The 15814-nt window shown below is 28.7% G+C and overlaps 1 protein-coding gene across 1 annotated transcript; it reads left to right on the top strand.

The window, feature by feature from the left end:
- The first annotated feature begins 669 nt into the window (after nt 1-669).
- Nucleotides 670-2752, top strand: LOC148305532 (endocuticle structural glycoprotein ABD-5-like). Its single transcript, XM_088266538.1, has 3 exons — nt 670-715; nt 1209-1324; nt 2499-2752. The coding sequence occupies exons 1-3, from the start codon at nt 707-709 to the stop codon at nt 2689-2691; spliced, it is 318 nt and encodes a 105-aa protein (XP_088122664.1). The 5' UTR covers nt 670-706; the 3' UTR covers nt 2692-2752.
- The last annotated feature ends 13062 nt before the right edge of the window (nt 2753-15814 follow it).

Genomic DNA, 15814 nt, shown 5'->3' with positions numbered 1-15814 from the left:
TTAATGCTTAATGCATCAATAAACATTAATAAGAGGGAAAATCAGTCGCAGTGATTAGTAAATTTGGCATATTCAAATATGATTCTGCGTTTGATTACCAGTATGATATAAAATATTTATCTTTGTATTTTTTAAATCATTTGTCAACCTAGATTAGTGTTTCAATCGCTAAATTCTTAACAATGTCTTTTTGCAAATAATTTATGTATCAAAATAAAGCTATGTTATTAAGATGCAATGTCCTACATATGCATTGGAATGCGCAAATATAGGCCAAAAAAGGTATCACAACATTGTTGAAAATCACAATAAAATGGAATATTAAATATTATGCACAATATTAACTTGTTTCTTTCGTATGATTGCTTTTAAATAATGCACAAATAACAGTTGCATTGTTTTCGAGGGGCAGAACAAAAAAAATAGCATCCGCTGCCTCTAGTGAATCCGCACACATCAGATATTCCGTAGTATTCCATTCACGGTACGGGCGGATGACCTTTAGCCCGGTCGAGCGGCTCCCGCTATACCGGCTGCCATTGCGGCAATGAAGATGCTTCTCTTCTCCCGGCGAAATGTGCTACAGATGAGCAAGAGGCGGGTAGTGGTGGCAGATGGGTATATAAGATGCAGCATTGTCTTAGATGGGTATCAGTCAATCCTCTCATCTCGACCCAAGTCAGATAAACCAACCAAATTCCCAAAAATGAAGGCGGTACGGATAACCATACAATTCAAATAATTATTTTATCTTTAGCTTTGAAATACAAGTGCCCGAGTGATCAAAGTGTTTTTTTTGTGATTAAATTCAAAGACAGTTTTTTAATAATATTTTTAATTTATATAGTTAAAGTGTTATTTTAAAACTTCTTAAAATAACAGTTAAAATAATTTTAAGAAAATAATTAGGAAAAACGGATAAAATTATTTAAGTCTACGCAAAATACTTCATTTGAATATTGTTACCAAAATGTGTAAATTAACCTAAAATATATTTTTTCACGTTCTTACATTTAATATTACCCATGCAAAAGGAAAATAAAATAAAAAAACACATATTTATCATATATCATATAAGTATACACATATTTCAAAAATATATATTATGTGATAAAACTTTTACAGGGTAGTGCATATTTGAGACAAAAAAAAATCTACACAAGTACCCATGTATAACTGATTTTTTTTTATTTCTTTTTTTTTTCTAGACATTCTTCTTCCTATTCTTCGTGGTCGCGGCTGTCATCGCTGCTCCTGCCGGAAATGAAGTCACAATCCTCAAATACGAAAACGATAACATTGGAGTTGGACCCTACAGATTCGCGTGAGTCTAATAACTAAATTTTTATTCAGGATCAGAGCTGAAAATATACTCGTACTTTAAAAAATAAAATAAAAACAAATCCACAAACTTTGTAAAACAATCCGCTTGTTTTATGAATGAATTCATATGCAATATTCTATGTTGGTTGAATGATAATATTACGTAACATTTTCTAAGTCCGCTGACTTCTCTGAAAAAAGTATTTTCCAGTGAATAAGCACTATTGACGCTTATGTTAACTGGCACCAGTACATTATAATCGTAACTCAATCACGTTTTTATAAAGTTACCTACAGTGTTTATAATTAAATCTTTCGTCGTATTGAAAAGACAAAAAGTGCAATTATTTGATATTTAACACTATTCACTACATGATAATATAAGATTATCGTGAAATCTATAACAGCAGAAACCTTTATTATTTTTTTAATTATAATTTTTGATTTTAAATGTCTAAATCAGTATTTTTCCTTGCACAAGAAAGACCTGCATATGAAGATAGCGAATATAAAAATATTCAAATAAAATTCAACCTGGGGCATTGCGTAAATTATGATTTGATAAATTGATTTTATTACCATATAATATACCAACACATCCTACCTCAATGCTTTCTTTATCGTGCTGATTGATTCTCGTCACAATTTCTAAGCAGAATAGATATGTATCGGTATGATTAATTGTTTTGTATAGCTGTTACTTCCGGAAGTGAAATCAAATTAAATAACTTGTCAAACATCATAAAATGATTGACTGGCTGGCAATAAAAACAAACAATGAAATATTGTGTTTTTTTGACTACTAAAATAAAAATAAATAACTTTCTATTTCAATTACTCACATCCGTATTAAGATTTCGCACAGATATTATTATTTCTGTTCTAATATTTCTCACAAATTATTTATGATAGATATACAAACATACGTAATGGTTACAAAAAAAATATTAAAAAAATCGTTTCTTAATGCATAAATTTACTAAATGTCATTAATCACACATATGCTGAAATAGATTATTGTCATTCAACGAATGTGTTTTGGAGTAAAATTATAGATTCCTAAATCAACTGGAATTTTAAATCAAATGATTTATTGATCAGCACCTGTTTTCTAAGCGTTTGGTAAAAATAAATCACATACTTCCATTCAAACGAGTTTTTAATTTTTTTTATAGATATGAGACCAGCGATGGATCAGCGCGGGAAGAACAAGCCGAGCTGAAGAACGCCGGCACTGAAAATGAGGCTCTCTCAGTTAGGGGAAGTTACACATGGGTGGCTGCCGATGGCAAGCAATACACCGTCACTTACATCGCTGACGAGAATGGTTTCCAGCCCCAAGGCGAACACCTCCCAAAGGCACCCTAAACAGTACCTTAAAAACACCTTCGAAGCTGCCATAATATGATAAACAACCACAAACAACCCTCTTCTAACCACAAAACAAAAGACTTTATAATTGGAAAATAATGCTTTATTTTAAGCCTGAGTTTTTCAACCTGTTAATTTATTCGACGAAAAAAAATTATAAATCTTTTTTATTTTATTTCGCTTTTTGGGTCGAATTAAAATTGCCTTATAAGTGAAGAAAATAACAAAAAAATAGCAGTTAATTTGCATTATTTTTGGATTCTTCTCCAGATAAATGATCTATTTGCATTCAATTAATCTCTTTTTGATCTCATTGTAACAAAAATGAAGTTAATTTTTCGACAAATGTCGTTTACCAAGATTTTTTATCAATGCTCAAATTTATTTCAAACACCAGAAACACTCATGATTTAGAGATGTATCTATTATGAATTATGATTCATAGAATTCCAACATTCCTCAGATCATTTTTTCTCTGTAACAAATCATGTCCTCTGACAATCTCAATCTATTAGCGCGTGGGTCAGGTGACATAAAAGCGATTTTCTTTTTGCGAATTTCGTGAAAATTTTACTGACACGCTATGACATGTTGTGACACCGTCTGAATATTATTTTGTAAGCAATAAAAATATTTTTTACAAAAATTTCGTTTTTATTTACTTGTGAAATAATTAAAGTATGCCCATTTGGATTGAGAAAGAGTTGCAAAATGTTGTTTTCACCAAATGTGGCAGAAAAAGTTACAACAGTATATTTTCATCATGTATGGTAAGTATGTAACACATGTGTTTCCAGGTAATTTCAAGGTATTTTTAGTACAATTTAAAGATACTTTTTACACTACGTGATATAATAATAATAAAAAGTGCCACATTATTTATTTAAATATCGTATCAACAATAAATTCTTTGACTGTTTTAGACAAAACACAATTCTTCAATATGTAGGAGCTAAAAAAATAGCATGGCTTTATTACCTCCTTATTAAAAGAGTAAAATATTTTACAGGTGCAATTCATAGTGAAATGTGAAACGGAAATATTTTTATTTTATCAATTCATCAAATACAAAAAACAATCCACGAAATAAACCCTTAAGTGGAATAAAATACAATCAATGCTTTCAACAAAAAATATTTTTATAAATTCTCAATAAAAGATAAACACGATATCTACTGAGATAGCTTTCTTTACGTTAATAAGAGTGATCACGTTGATTATAAAAAATTATTATAACTATGATAAGCTTACTAGATACTGATATTAATCCAAATAATTTGATCAGTATTTAAATCATCTCAATTATACTATTTAAAGTAGAAAATATAAAGCTCAATATTATATTACACATCAAAATTTTGCTTGGTCTCAAGATAATATTATTATCATATTATCCTAATAAAATACCAATAAAAAATCATCAAATACAGATAATATTCAATTTAAAATGAAAAAAGAAAAAAAAAACGAATTTCATAAACTTTAAAAGAAGACATGTAAAATATTTGTAAATAATATACCGTAACATTATATAAATTGAATAAATTCAGTATATGAAGAAAAAATACTTTTTTTTTAAACATCATACATATTAAATTGAGAATTTTCATCGATTTTTTCCATCGAAAGATTACAGTAAGATCAATAAAAATCTGCAAAATAGTCACAAAAAAGAAAGTGAAATTCCGAGTAAGATAAAATACACAAATTTCATTCATTTGTCAAATATATTTATATTCAAGACCAAAAAAAATGGAACCTAAGTATTTTATAACTCGTAAATAACCTCTTGACATTCTTAAAATAAAATACACAAACATAATGCCAAATTTCTCGATCTTAACGTCTTGCTGCCATTTGCGGAAGGTTAAAAGGAAAAAGCGTAGAATATTTAATATCCTTTTATCTGAGATGACGTAGGTGTAGTAAGGAGGTGGACAGATAAGATCAGGATTCTGCGGTGAGAAAGAGAGTATTGTAAAAGAATGTATTGTAGCGAGAACCACACCTAGAAGTCAGGAGATCAAAGTTAATCAAAGGGGATAGCCACAAAGGAGAGGAAGAATAGGTACAAAGTCGTACCGTCTAACTACGCGAGGTATAGTTCAACCAAACGTAGAAAGTTGTTATTTAAAAAAACAAATGAAATAAAACAATTCCTTACAACCATAGAAGTCGCCGGCAAAGTAACTAAGAGTAGATAAATAATGAAATTTATGGAATAACGTGCCAAGCACGTTTTTTGGAGTAAATCACTAAAACTGTATGCATATATCTTATTCGGTTTAAGAATAAGAATAAGAGATATATTGCATAACCGACAAAGTACGCAGGTATTAGGCATAATATATATATATATATATATATATATATATATATATATATATATATATATATATATATATATATACATATATATATATATATATATATATATATATATATATATATATATATATATATATATATATATATATATATATATATATATATATATATATATATATATATATATATATATATATATATATATATATATATATATATATATATATATATATATATATATATATATATATATATATATATATATATATATATATATATATATATATATATATATATATATATATATATATATATAATATATATATATATATATAATATATATATATATATTATAATATATATATATATATATATATATATATATATATATATATATATATATATATATATATATATATATATATATATATATATATATATATATATATATAATATATAATAATAATATAATAATATATATATATATATATATATATATATATATATATATATATATATATATATATATATATATATATATATATATATATATATATATATATATATATATATATATATATATATATATATATATATATATATATATATATATATATATATATATATATATATATATATATATATATATATATATATATATATATATATATATATATATATATATATATATATATATATATATATATATATATATATATTTATATGTGCATGCTTAATGTATATGGATTGAAACGATTTCAGGTTAATAATTTATAATTAGTTACTACTTTGATTGATTTCTAAATTTCTCTAATACATCATCATAAACGAGATATGTTTTAGATTTCATTTAATTTCCTCAAATACTATGGTTTTAAAAATTCTAAACATTTGTTTATTATGTTTTGAACATTGAAAGCATTAACTTTGTGGATCATCTTGATATATTATTTCGAGAAATAAAAATACTTTGTGTTCTGATCCACTCACATTTTTATTTAACCAACTAGTTTCGGCAACATTGCCCTCTTCAGGGTTACATTTATTACTAGTAATAAATGTAACCCTGAAGAGGGCAACAGGTTGTTGCCGAAACTAGTTGGTTAAATAAAAATGTGAGTGGATCAGAACACAAAGTATTTTTATTTCTCGAAATAATATTTGTTTATTAAACCAAAAAGGGTCAATTTTTTTTTGGAATAATCCACAATGCCTTTTTTAAGATGCTAAAAAATCATTGCAAATACCCACAGTGATTGAAAATAATTACTTCTTGTTTTCATTCTGAAATTGGCGGGAATTGAACTTGGAATTTGCGGTCGAGCGCCTTCTACGCTAAGGCTATAAGACTTATAAAACTATATGACTCAAAATGTTACTAAATCAAGAACATTTTTACATTATAAAATGTAAACAAACAAAACTTCAATTATATTTCTATTTAAGTATGGTTTTCGAAAAAAATATATACATATTTTCGAATTTTAAAATAAAACAGACCTTTATTTTCTCATCAGATAAAATTTATGCAGGACGCATAAAAAATGGCATACATTTGTAATTACAAATGCAAAAGAATTTTCCGGGTGATTTGTGATTCAGTCAGCATGAAAAAAATACACTTTTCTATAATATTTGTATGTATGTATTTATTTTACATGATTTTTTTTCGGTTTTCGGGTAAGTAGAGATCCTTTTTCAGTCGGAGTCGTAATCCCTAATGCACCTTGTGTATATGAAGAAACACGGCGACTGAGATTGGAAACTATGTGTGTGGGGTCCGATGGTATCGCGAGGAGAGTAGAAAAAGGACAAAGGCCCTTTTGGGACGGTGCGCCTGAAAGGTGTTAATGTATTACGTCAAGGTACCCCGCTCCACCCAACTATCACTATTAGTGGAGAGACTCAAAGGTAATGTGGATTGTACAGCACGTGAATGTACCATATATCTGGAACAGAGACACAAAGCTTACGTTTTTTAAGATTTTTGTCTTTTGTGACGTTCTGGCGGGTCAACTAAGATAAATCAATGAAAATATCAACAAAAATGTATCATTTCCAATATCATTATATTAATTTTAATTTTAATTGGTAAGTACTAGTTTTTATCAAAATATATTGTGACACGTGCTTCAATGCATTGCGCATCATTTTCAAACAACGTATTTGAAGATAAATTAAAATTTTGTTACGTCCTCGGTTTGTTGAATGATGAAGACTTGAAAATGATACAGAATGCATCGAAAACGTGTCACAACAGATTTTAAGAAATAGTGGTATTTATAGAGATAAATTAAAATTTTATATTGAAATATAGTATGACAATGCGACTACCGAATATATTTTTTTCATAATTCTTTATTTTTATTTATGAAAGGATTCGGCATACAATTATAATGGGCTCAATCCTTTTTCATTCAACATAACGTTGTGATTTCCACTAAGGATTTTTGTAAGAAAAAATATTTAGTCGAATACTAAGTTAATGACATCCCATACATTGAGTACCATTACTTTTCAACATTTTGTGCCACTGAGTTAAAGACAAACGTGTTTTCATATAATTTTATAAAACAAACAGTAATCACTCAAATAAAATCACAAAGTTGTATTTTATAAATTATTATGTATTTTTAATCTCTGAAGTCGACATCATCATATATTATTTTGTAAAAAACAGTAAAATAATCATTTGAAAATAATTCTAATAGCAGAGAACATCTTATATAAATTATTGATTAATTAATCCTGTACACTGTGTTTATCTCTAATAAAAATACATAACTATCATAATATTATACTTTATTTCAAAGTTTTATTTATTTAAAATATAGAATATCCTACAAAGTATATAAACAATTCAAGTGCAAATAACATGTTGAAAATCAACTTGCAAAAAATGTCGTTGAATTTGCGTAATGAGAACCCGCCTCTAACGAGGAAAATGTATGACAAAGAGTATCGCGGGCAACTTTTTCGTGCTAATGTCGCCGTAAAAGGGGATGAAAGCATCCGTATAATGTTTGATAACACGCCGCCAGAACCAGCCTTTGTAGGGAGGACCAGAATCTCCTGCACTTACTTCATTGCCACGTGCATTTTCCAGGATGCATTAGTTCAACCAAACGAAAACAGCGAATATAAATATGCACAAAGTATTGCAGTAAAGAACCCATTATAAATAAAAATAAAATAAAATAAAAAAATTTAAAAAAAAAATTACAAACATATCGCTTACTCCTTTCAAGAACATCATAATTAAAAAATCATCAATTTTCAGTAGTGCATGTTTTCGGAATGCCCAAAAAATGTACTATATTCCAGCAAAAGAGGCATATTTTTAACTTAATATTTACCCGCCACAGGGCAGAAAATGTTGTTTTTGCATTTTGACGAAAAGGTATTGTTTAATTATTTTTTGAAATATCCTAAATATTTTTCAAATGGAGAAAAAACCTTCAGGTTTTACCTAAAAAGATCTATTGCACACTAAAAAATTCTAAAAGTGGCTTGATATTTATTTTTAATACATTGTATTATATTTTTAAACTTTAAAAACGTTCTCCTGAAAAATCAAGTTTTTTGATTTATGACGTTCTTGAAAGGAGAGAGCGATATACCTAGTACATCACCAGTTCACCTACGTAGTGTTGTATTGTTTGTTTTGATCCTCTATACCAGTATTTTATGATTACAAGTAGTGATCATTTTGTGTGATGTACTTTTATTCCCAAAATTTTAAGTGCGTCTAAATACTTGTTTACAAAAAACTCTTTTAAATATAAGCTTTCTCAATCCAACATAGATGGCTGCTGTAAACTTATATGTATCAATTGTTTTTTTTTTGGTTTAATAGTGTGATACCTTATACCAGTATTTTATGAAAGAAGTGATATTTTAATTGTAATTATTATTATCTTTTTTTGAATAAATATAATCTTAAATTATCTCATAAAAAATTCATATAGTTTGTTTATTATTTAAAAAAAAAACACCTAGAGACACGTTTTGGTGAATTTCAGAACATTTTTGATTTGTGCCAAATATTGTTTAAGTCATATTGATATGATTGATATATGATATGTTTTTGTTGATGTAAAATATAATTTTCAAATCCAATATGTATTGTGAAGTAAAAATACCAAATCTACAATTGTACATCAATTTCTTCAAAACAAAAACTCATATGAAACAAATTTTATAAAAACGAACGAAGCAATCGATTGTCGTAAAATATTCAGTTTAGTTCCTTTGTGGTATAACCTCACAAATTGTGTGAAATAGTGAATTAAATAGAATTTCGATTTTCATATACCAACATCTTTCAAAAGTACGTGATGAGGTTTATTATGGATGTACGGGTATATTTTTCTATACCGATACAAGGATTTCTCCAATATGAAATTTTCAGAGCCAAAAGGAAGCGCGGGAAAAACACAGTCGTTAGCAAAGTAACAGGTGTTGTCAGCGGGAGGGAATTGCTGTAATGTCTTTCGGGATCCCATACATCATCTTCGGTCCGGCAATAACTCGAGACACGGGCGAGACGAGATGAGGCAGATGACGCCATCTCTCCGACCGAACATCTTACAGCGGGGGTCAGCATAACGTACAATACAACGTATCGATACATACGTTGGTAAGTACTTATAACTAAACATGTGTACATGTATTATAATATAAAACTGGATACGGAATAACTCGTCGGACCAATTATTCAATGAATCTTCATCCCCTTTTCAACGAAGTAGTGTTTATGGTAAAAATCCATTAAAATGATAAATCATTGTTTAAATATTCACTATTACTACTGCTACTATCATTACGCTGTTTCCCCGCAGGGGAAGGCAGAGAGGATGGACGGCCATATTCTTCTGTCCTGACATACACCTTTTCCATCAATATTCATGAAGAAAAAAAATCACCTCTTAGAAGAATTGTCTATCGAATCTTTGCATAATAATATGCTGTGTAATACATAATTTTTTTGATAAATTATATTGACTAAATTAAGCATGTTTTTTTTATTTGTTATTGATTTTCAAGTCTTTTTTTTACGTTCACCTGAATAAATTTTGAGTTTGATAATTTTTATATATTTTCCGTATATAAAAAAAAACTATGATTAATTTGAGCCACCGTATACATGACATTGAAGGTCCGTGAGCAATAATCTTTCCATATTTGCGAAGTGTGAGTTTGTTAGGGCTGTGAAGAGCAAAATTGAAAGATTTATGAAAAAGAATATCAGTGCTACAATTCTGACTGATACGCACTTTAACACTATGAATCACAAATGATTTTTATTAAATAATTTTACATTTTACATTCATTTATGCATAAGAAAACCTATTACAAAGCTTTGTATTTTCCTTAAATAATATAATAACAATGCAGATGTTGTATATCATAAGTTAGTGGTCAATAACCATGTTTATATTTGACTTACAAAAACAGATTCTATTCCCCTAAATCCTACACTTATCCTGGTTTATCATCAAGCACATGTACTTAAAATCATTGAGCGTACTAAAAACGCGACATGATTCGTTACAATTTACGAAATTTTCGATAACAATTCATGGAAATTTGGAAAAATAAACATAACCAGTTTTTCTTCAATATAAGTGAAAATAATTGCTATTTATTTACCAATGTAGAAGAAATACCCCTTACCTAACATTTTTTGTTTTACAAGAAATTTATTTGTTTTATTTTTTTTTTTATTCTAAAAGTGTTAATTTACGAAATAATTTACAAAAGAGAAAATTTCCGGTTCAAGACAGATCAAGACGAATAACATAACAGGGTTACTTTTATTGACTGTTTTTCGTTAGGTTATAAATGGATCACTTATAATCTTTATCTAATATAACCAATAATAGAGATAGGATTATCATAATCGTTGGATTTGAACACAGACACCATTGTAAAGAATGTAAAAAATTATTTGAGGATGAGCACAAATGAGGCATTTTAAACTCATTATTAATACTGTAATAAAATATGATGATTTGGCATCAAAATAACAAAATACATATTCTCAATGCCTTCGTTAAATTGAATTATTTGCCTTTGGCGATTTTAGGTAAAAGATATAAATTCATGATCCCTCCAAGTTACTGGGTTACTTTCCAGGATCGACATAAGTGGGTAGGGTGCAACTATTAAGAACATCACCGCCATCTGTCGCACCACTTGCCAGTTCCTAGACATGTCTTCCTAAACTAGCCGCTCACCTCTTCGTGTCTTATTCCATCCTGGTACTCACAAAGGAATTCAAAGGACAATTTATTATCAAACCACACCTCAACGGACAAAACAATGATATTCTTAAAAGGACACTTATACTCGTTGCTTCTTACTAAAATTTTGTAGATGCATTTTTTTTATTATCGCCACACAATTTTCGAAGGTAGAATATGTTTCAAACATAAAATTCAGTTTCCCAAGTGTGAAATTATGTTAATATTTTTAAAAAAACCCACATTTTATCGTTGCATTTCAAATCAAACAAAATTTTAACCACCTTTCCTCGACAAAAAAATGTTTTATGCATAGTATTACTCAAACTAGGCATAACGAATTTTGGAAGACTTAACGATTGAAGATTTTTAATAAATCAGTATTTAATTTTTTATTTATACAGATGAGGTACGATTGCTCAAAACATATAAAAAAGTTTATATTAAGTGAAAATTAAATACTTTATGCACATATTATTATTGTTTTTCATTATATTGTATTAACATTAGCAACAAACAGGGAGGATATCATATATATTGATTAAGGTCATTGCTCTACAACTTTACAGAAAATTCAATAGATGACATTTGGAAGTAATATATCGCTCACTCCTTTCCAGAACGTCATAAATCAAAAAACTTGATTTTCCAGGAGAACATTTTTAAAGTTTAAAAATATAATACAATGTATTAAAAATAAATATCAAGCCACTTACTGAACTATTTACTGTGCAAATGATCTTTTTAGGTAAAACCTGAAGGTTTTTTCTCCATTTGAAAAATATTTAGTATATTTAAAAAAATAATCAAACCATACCTTTTCTTCAAAATGCAAAAACAACACTTTCTGCCCTGTAGCGGGTAAATATTAAGTTAAAAATATGCCTCTTTTTCTGGGATAAAGTACATTTTCTGGGCTTTCCGAAAACATGTACAACTGAAAATTGACGATTTTTGATTTATGACGTTCTTGAAAGGAGTGAGCAATATGACCTCACTAGTCGATGACAGATAAGAAGCCCTGTAGGTAAGTGCCCAGATTTTCGAAATCCCATGTCCGAGAAAATATCTACTATTAAAATAATATATCTCAAATATTTTGACGACAATCTTTCAAAGACTGAATCCAGTCTATTTGTTAAAAAAATATAATTGGATGTACTCTAAAAATTGTCAATATAAATTTTAACACTAACCAGATAAGAAACATAATTTTGAACCTATAAAGTACACTTTTCACACAGAAACGAAGAAATGTAATAGTTCCACTTCCGTTCAGACCATAAATCTCACGAGACCGAAACTAATCGCGGAACAATTCCGGAGTCTGAGAACAAGGTAAGTGTATCTGAGATCTTGAATCAAACCAGAAGATGCCGTTTGTTTTGTCCAAGTCACCCCCTACCCCCGCCGCCTCACCTCGGCGGTCTCGAGTCACCCCGACTGGTCACAAGTCGCAACCCTCGCTGACTTGTTGGGGAAAGTTTAAAGTTTCCCCCAAGTGAACCGACCCGGACACGGACTTTGGAATTATTGAATTCGAAATCAAATTTGATGTACAGAATGCACCTGGTTTACCCAAACAAATTGAAAGTGGGAATTATATCGACTCGACTGTAAATTTCTACACTTTGACTTAACATTTTTGTGGAATGTTGTTAAAATATGGTTAACATTATTTTGTAAATATTTAAGCTTTACAAAAACCTTCTTACTAATACTTAAGAACTGTTTTATGATAAAAAAATGTATTTCATTCAAGTAACAAAAAAAAATTAAATTTATTATTTACTACTCTTTACATCTGGCAACGCGTTGATGTGGCTTAATCTGGCATAATAGAAAATAAAGAATTCATATGGCACATATTTCCAGCATATTTAATTTCACAATGCTGCCAATAACAGCTGTCAATAAACACGCTCTCGGCCAAATGCAATGTTTAGCATATTTAGTGTTATTGTAACTTTCAACAGATGGCGCTGTCATACGATAAAAAAGTTTTCGAAAAATCGTATTTTATTTGTCACAATTAAAACAGCTGTAAACATTTCAAAACAATCGATGAATTACTTTAAAAGATTTAAAAATTTTAACAACGACAACTCACATTTTTATTTAAAATACAGATAGATGTAAAATATGTATGTTTTCGAATGCTACTTTGTGCTAAAATTTTAAGCAAATCGGTGAATAACATAAGAAGATTTATTATTTTGAGCATACTCACATTAAAATTTTTATTGAAATAGATTTTATCTTCATAGATTGGGGTGCCACAACTTAATAGTACCAAAAATAATGTGGTTAAAAAAATGTTTGTGTTTTATTAATTTTATAAAGTACGATTTTTTGACATCTCATCAAAAATGAAGAAGAATATGGAAGTCTGGGCATTTACGGGACTGACGACCGTCATAGGCTGGTTTGAGTGATCACTTTACACACGTGTAACATTCCCCAATTCTATCCATTATTGACAACCACACTACTCAAATTCTTGGAAGTTCTACATATATATATGAACCAATTTAGAAACCTTGTTCTTGAATCACTTAATCAATAAGCCCCGTAAATGCCCAGACTCCCATATTCTTCTTCCTTTTTGATAAGATTAAAAAAAAATAATACGAAAATGACTCCTGTAATTGGATATAATCCAGAGTTTGTGAACAAGTATTTGGACACACTCAAAATGTTGTACAAGAAAAATCACTGTTTGTTGGCTTAGTTTTCTCGTTCCCTCTCGCAACACGATTTTCACACTCACACCAATAAAAAGATTTTTTAAATATGTTTCTGTACAATAAAAACGTTATTGTTACTACATTGAAATGCCTTTCTGAGGTATTCTATGTATTCAAATACAACGTGTTTATTTATGCGCTGTCATACGCGAAGCATCTAATAAAAATTCTTGGAAATTAATATGTTTTTTTCATTGCGTCCAGCTCCCTTATACTAACACCCCTAGTCTCCACCCGCCCAGTATCGTCTTCACCATTCCAGTAATATATAAAATTATACTATAAACGTATATACGTATGCATATTAAGTTTTAATATGCATACGTAAATCTATACTTATATCGGATAGGAGGATTATGTAGGTTTCAAGGTTGACTGGGTAGTATATTCACACGTACTCGCAGTCTATTGTACGAGGGTATCGACCAGTTGCAATTGGGGTAAAATGGCGATCGAATATGCTAATGCTTCTATGACACCCCAAAATGTTCTCTACTTTTGTATGAAATCGAATCCACGAAACATAACCCAATATCTCAGTTATATCAAATTAATTTTTATTAGTTATTTTTATTATATTTTTCTCAGTTTTATGAGATTACTTACGTTAATCTCTTAAATTTTTTGTATTAACAAGTTATTTAACGGAAAAATTCTTTAATAATGAGTTACTAAAAATAAAAATATGGGTTATAAAAATCATGCATATTTGGTGTGATGTATTTTTATTCACAAAATTTTGAGTATGTCCAAATACTTGTTCACCATATAAAACTCCGCTACGTAAAAGCTTTTTCAATCCAACGTAGATGGCTCCTGAGAACTCGTGCACTACGAGTATGTTATGAGATTAATCATGTATCTTCGAAAATTTGAGTAGCGTCTATGTCCATCATGGATAGAATGGTAAATATAACACGTGTGTGAAGTGGTGCTATGATATGTCATAAACCCTGTAAAAACAAATTATCCTTTATCTATTTTGATATATCAAAGAAATATTTAGTATAAGTATGTTTATTTATAAACCCGTCACTTTTAACAAATTTAATACGAACTAGCACCATACAGTGTTTTCTGTTTAATACTCGTATATTAGAAGATTAAGTAGAAGAGAAAATTGAATTTTCAATTACCAGTTTTTTAATGTTACTATTTTAATTACTCGTTTAGGAATGAAAGAAGAAACTTTTAGATGCTTATCATTAGATCTTAAATGGAGAAAAGTGTGCTACGAAATGGTGTCTCATTTCCGAGAATTCTAGAAAGTTATGCAATAGAAAGGCGACCAGAAAAAAAGGCTATTCATTCCTGGAAGGGTGTCTTCAGTAAAAGTTTTTATTGCTCCTGTTTCCTCTGCCGCAACTTCCAGCACCAGGTGAGCGTTATTGAATTTCCACCTAACCAGTGGTTCTCAAACATAATATAAAAATAAATCAGTATATTAATTATCGTGCGTGTTCTATAACTTTGAAATGAAATTATCAGTAGCAGAAATTTAAAATGTCCTTAAAAAAATAAGACTGGTTCTACCTTCGAAAAACGAACTTAAAATTTTCACTAACTTCAGTCTTCATTTTTAAAATGCCACATCTGTTTTAAAGAAAGGTTTTTTGTAAATATTTATTTTAAAAACAGCTACATATGGTATCAAACGTTTAGATCAATATCACTAGTCTGTTTTTGGTTGGTTGGCAGATATTGCTTGTTAGCAAAAAGCCTGCCAATGTACTTGTTTTTTTTTTGTGTGCATGAAGTTTAAATAAATAAATAAATGAAAAAGCATCATGAAGTTTTGGC

This window comes from Brachycentrus maculatus, unplaced genomic scaffold (genome assembly GCF_059751285.1).
Source record: "Brachycentrus maculatus isolate JH-2025_06_01 unplaced genomic scaffold, ASM5975128v1 h1tg000270l, whole genome shotgun sequence".
NCBI lineage: Eukaryota > Metazoa > Arthropoda > Insecta > Trichoptera > Brachycentridae > Brachycentrus > Brachycentrus maculatus.
Note: the sequence above shows the minus strand (reverse complement) of the source record. Positions and strands in the feature narration are given on the sequence as shown.

What these genes read in the sequence shown, in the direction of transcription:
- LOC148305532 (XM_088266538.1), top strand. An exon ending in GTTGGACCCTACAGATTCGC is followed by an intron (nt 1,325 to 2,498) that starts GTGAGTCTAATA and finishes TTTTTTTTATAG; the next exon opens with ATATGAGACCAGCGATGGAT.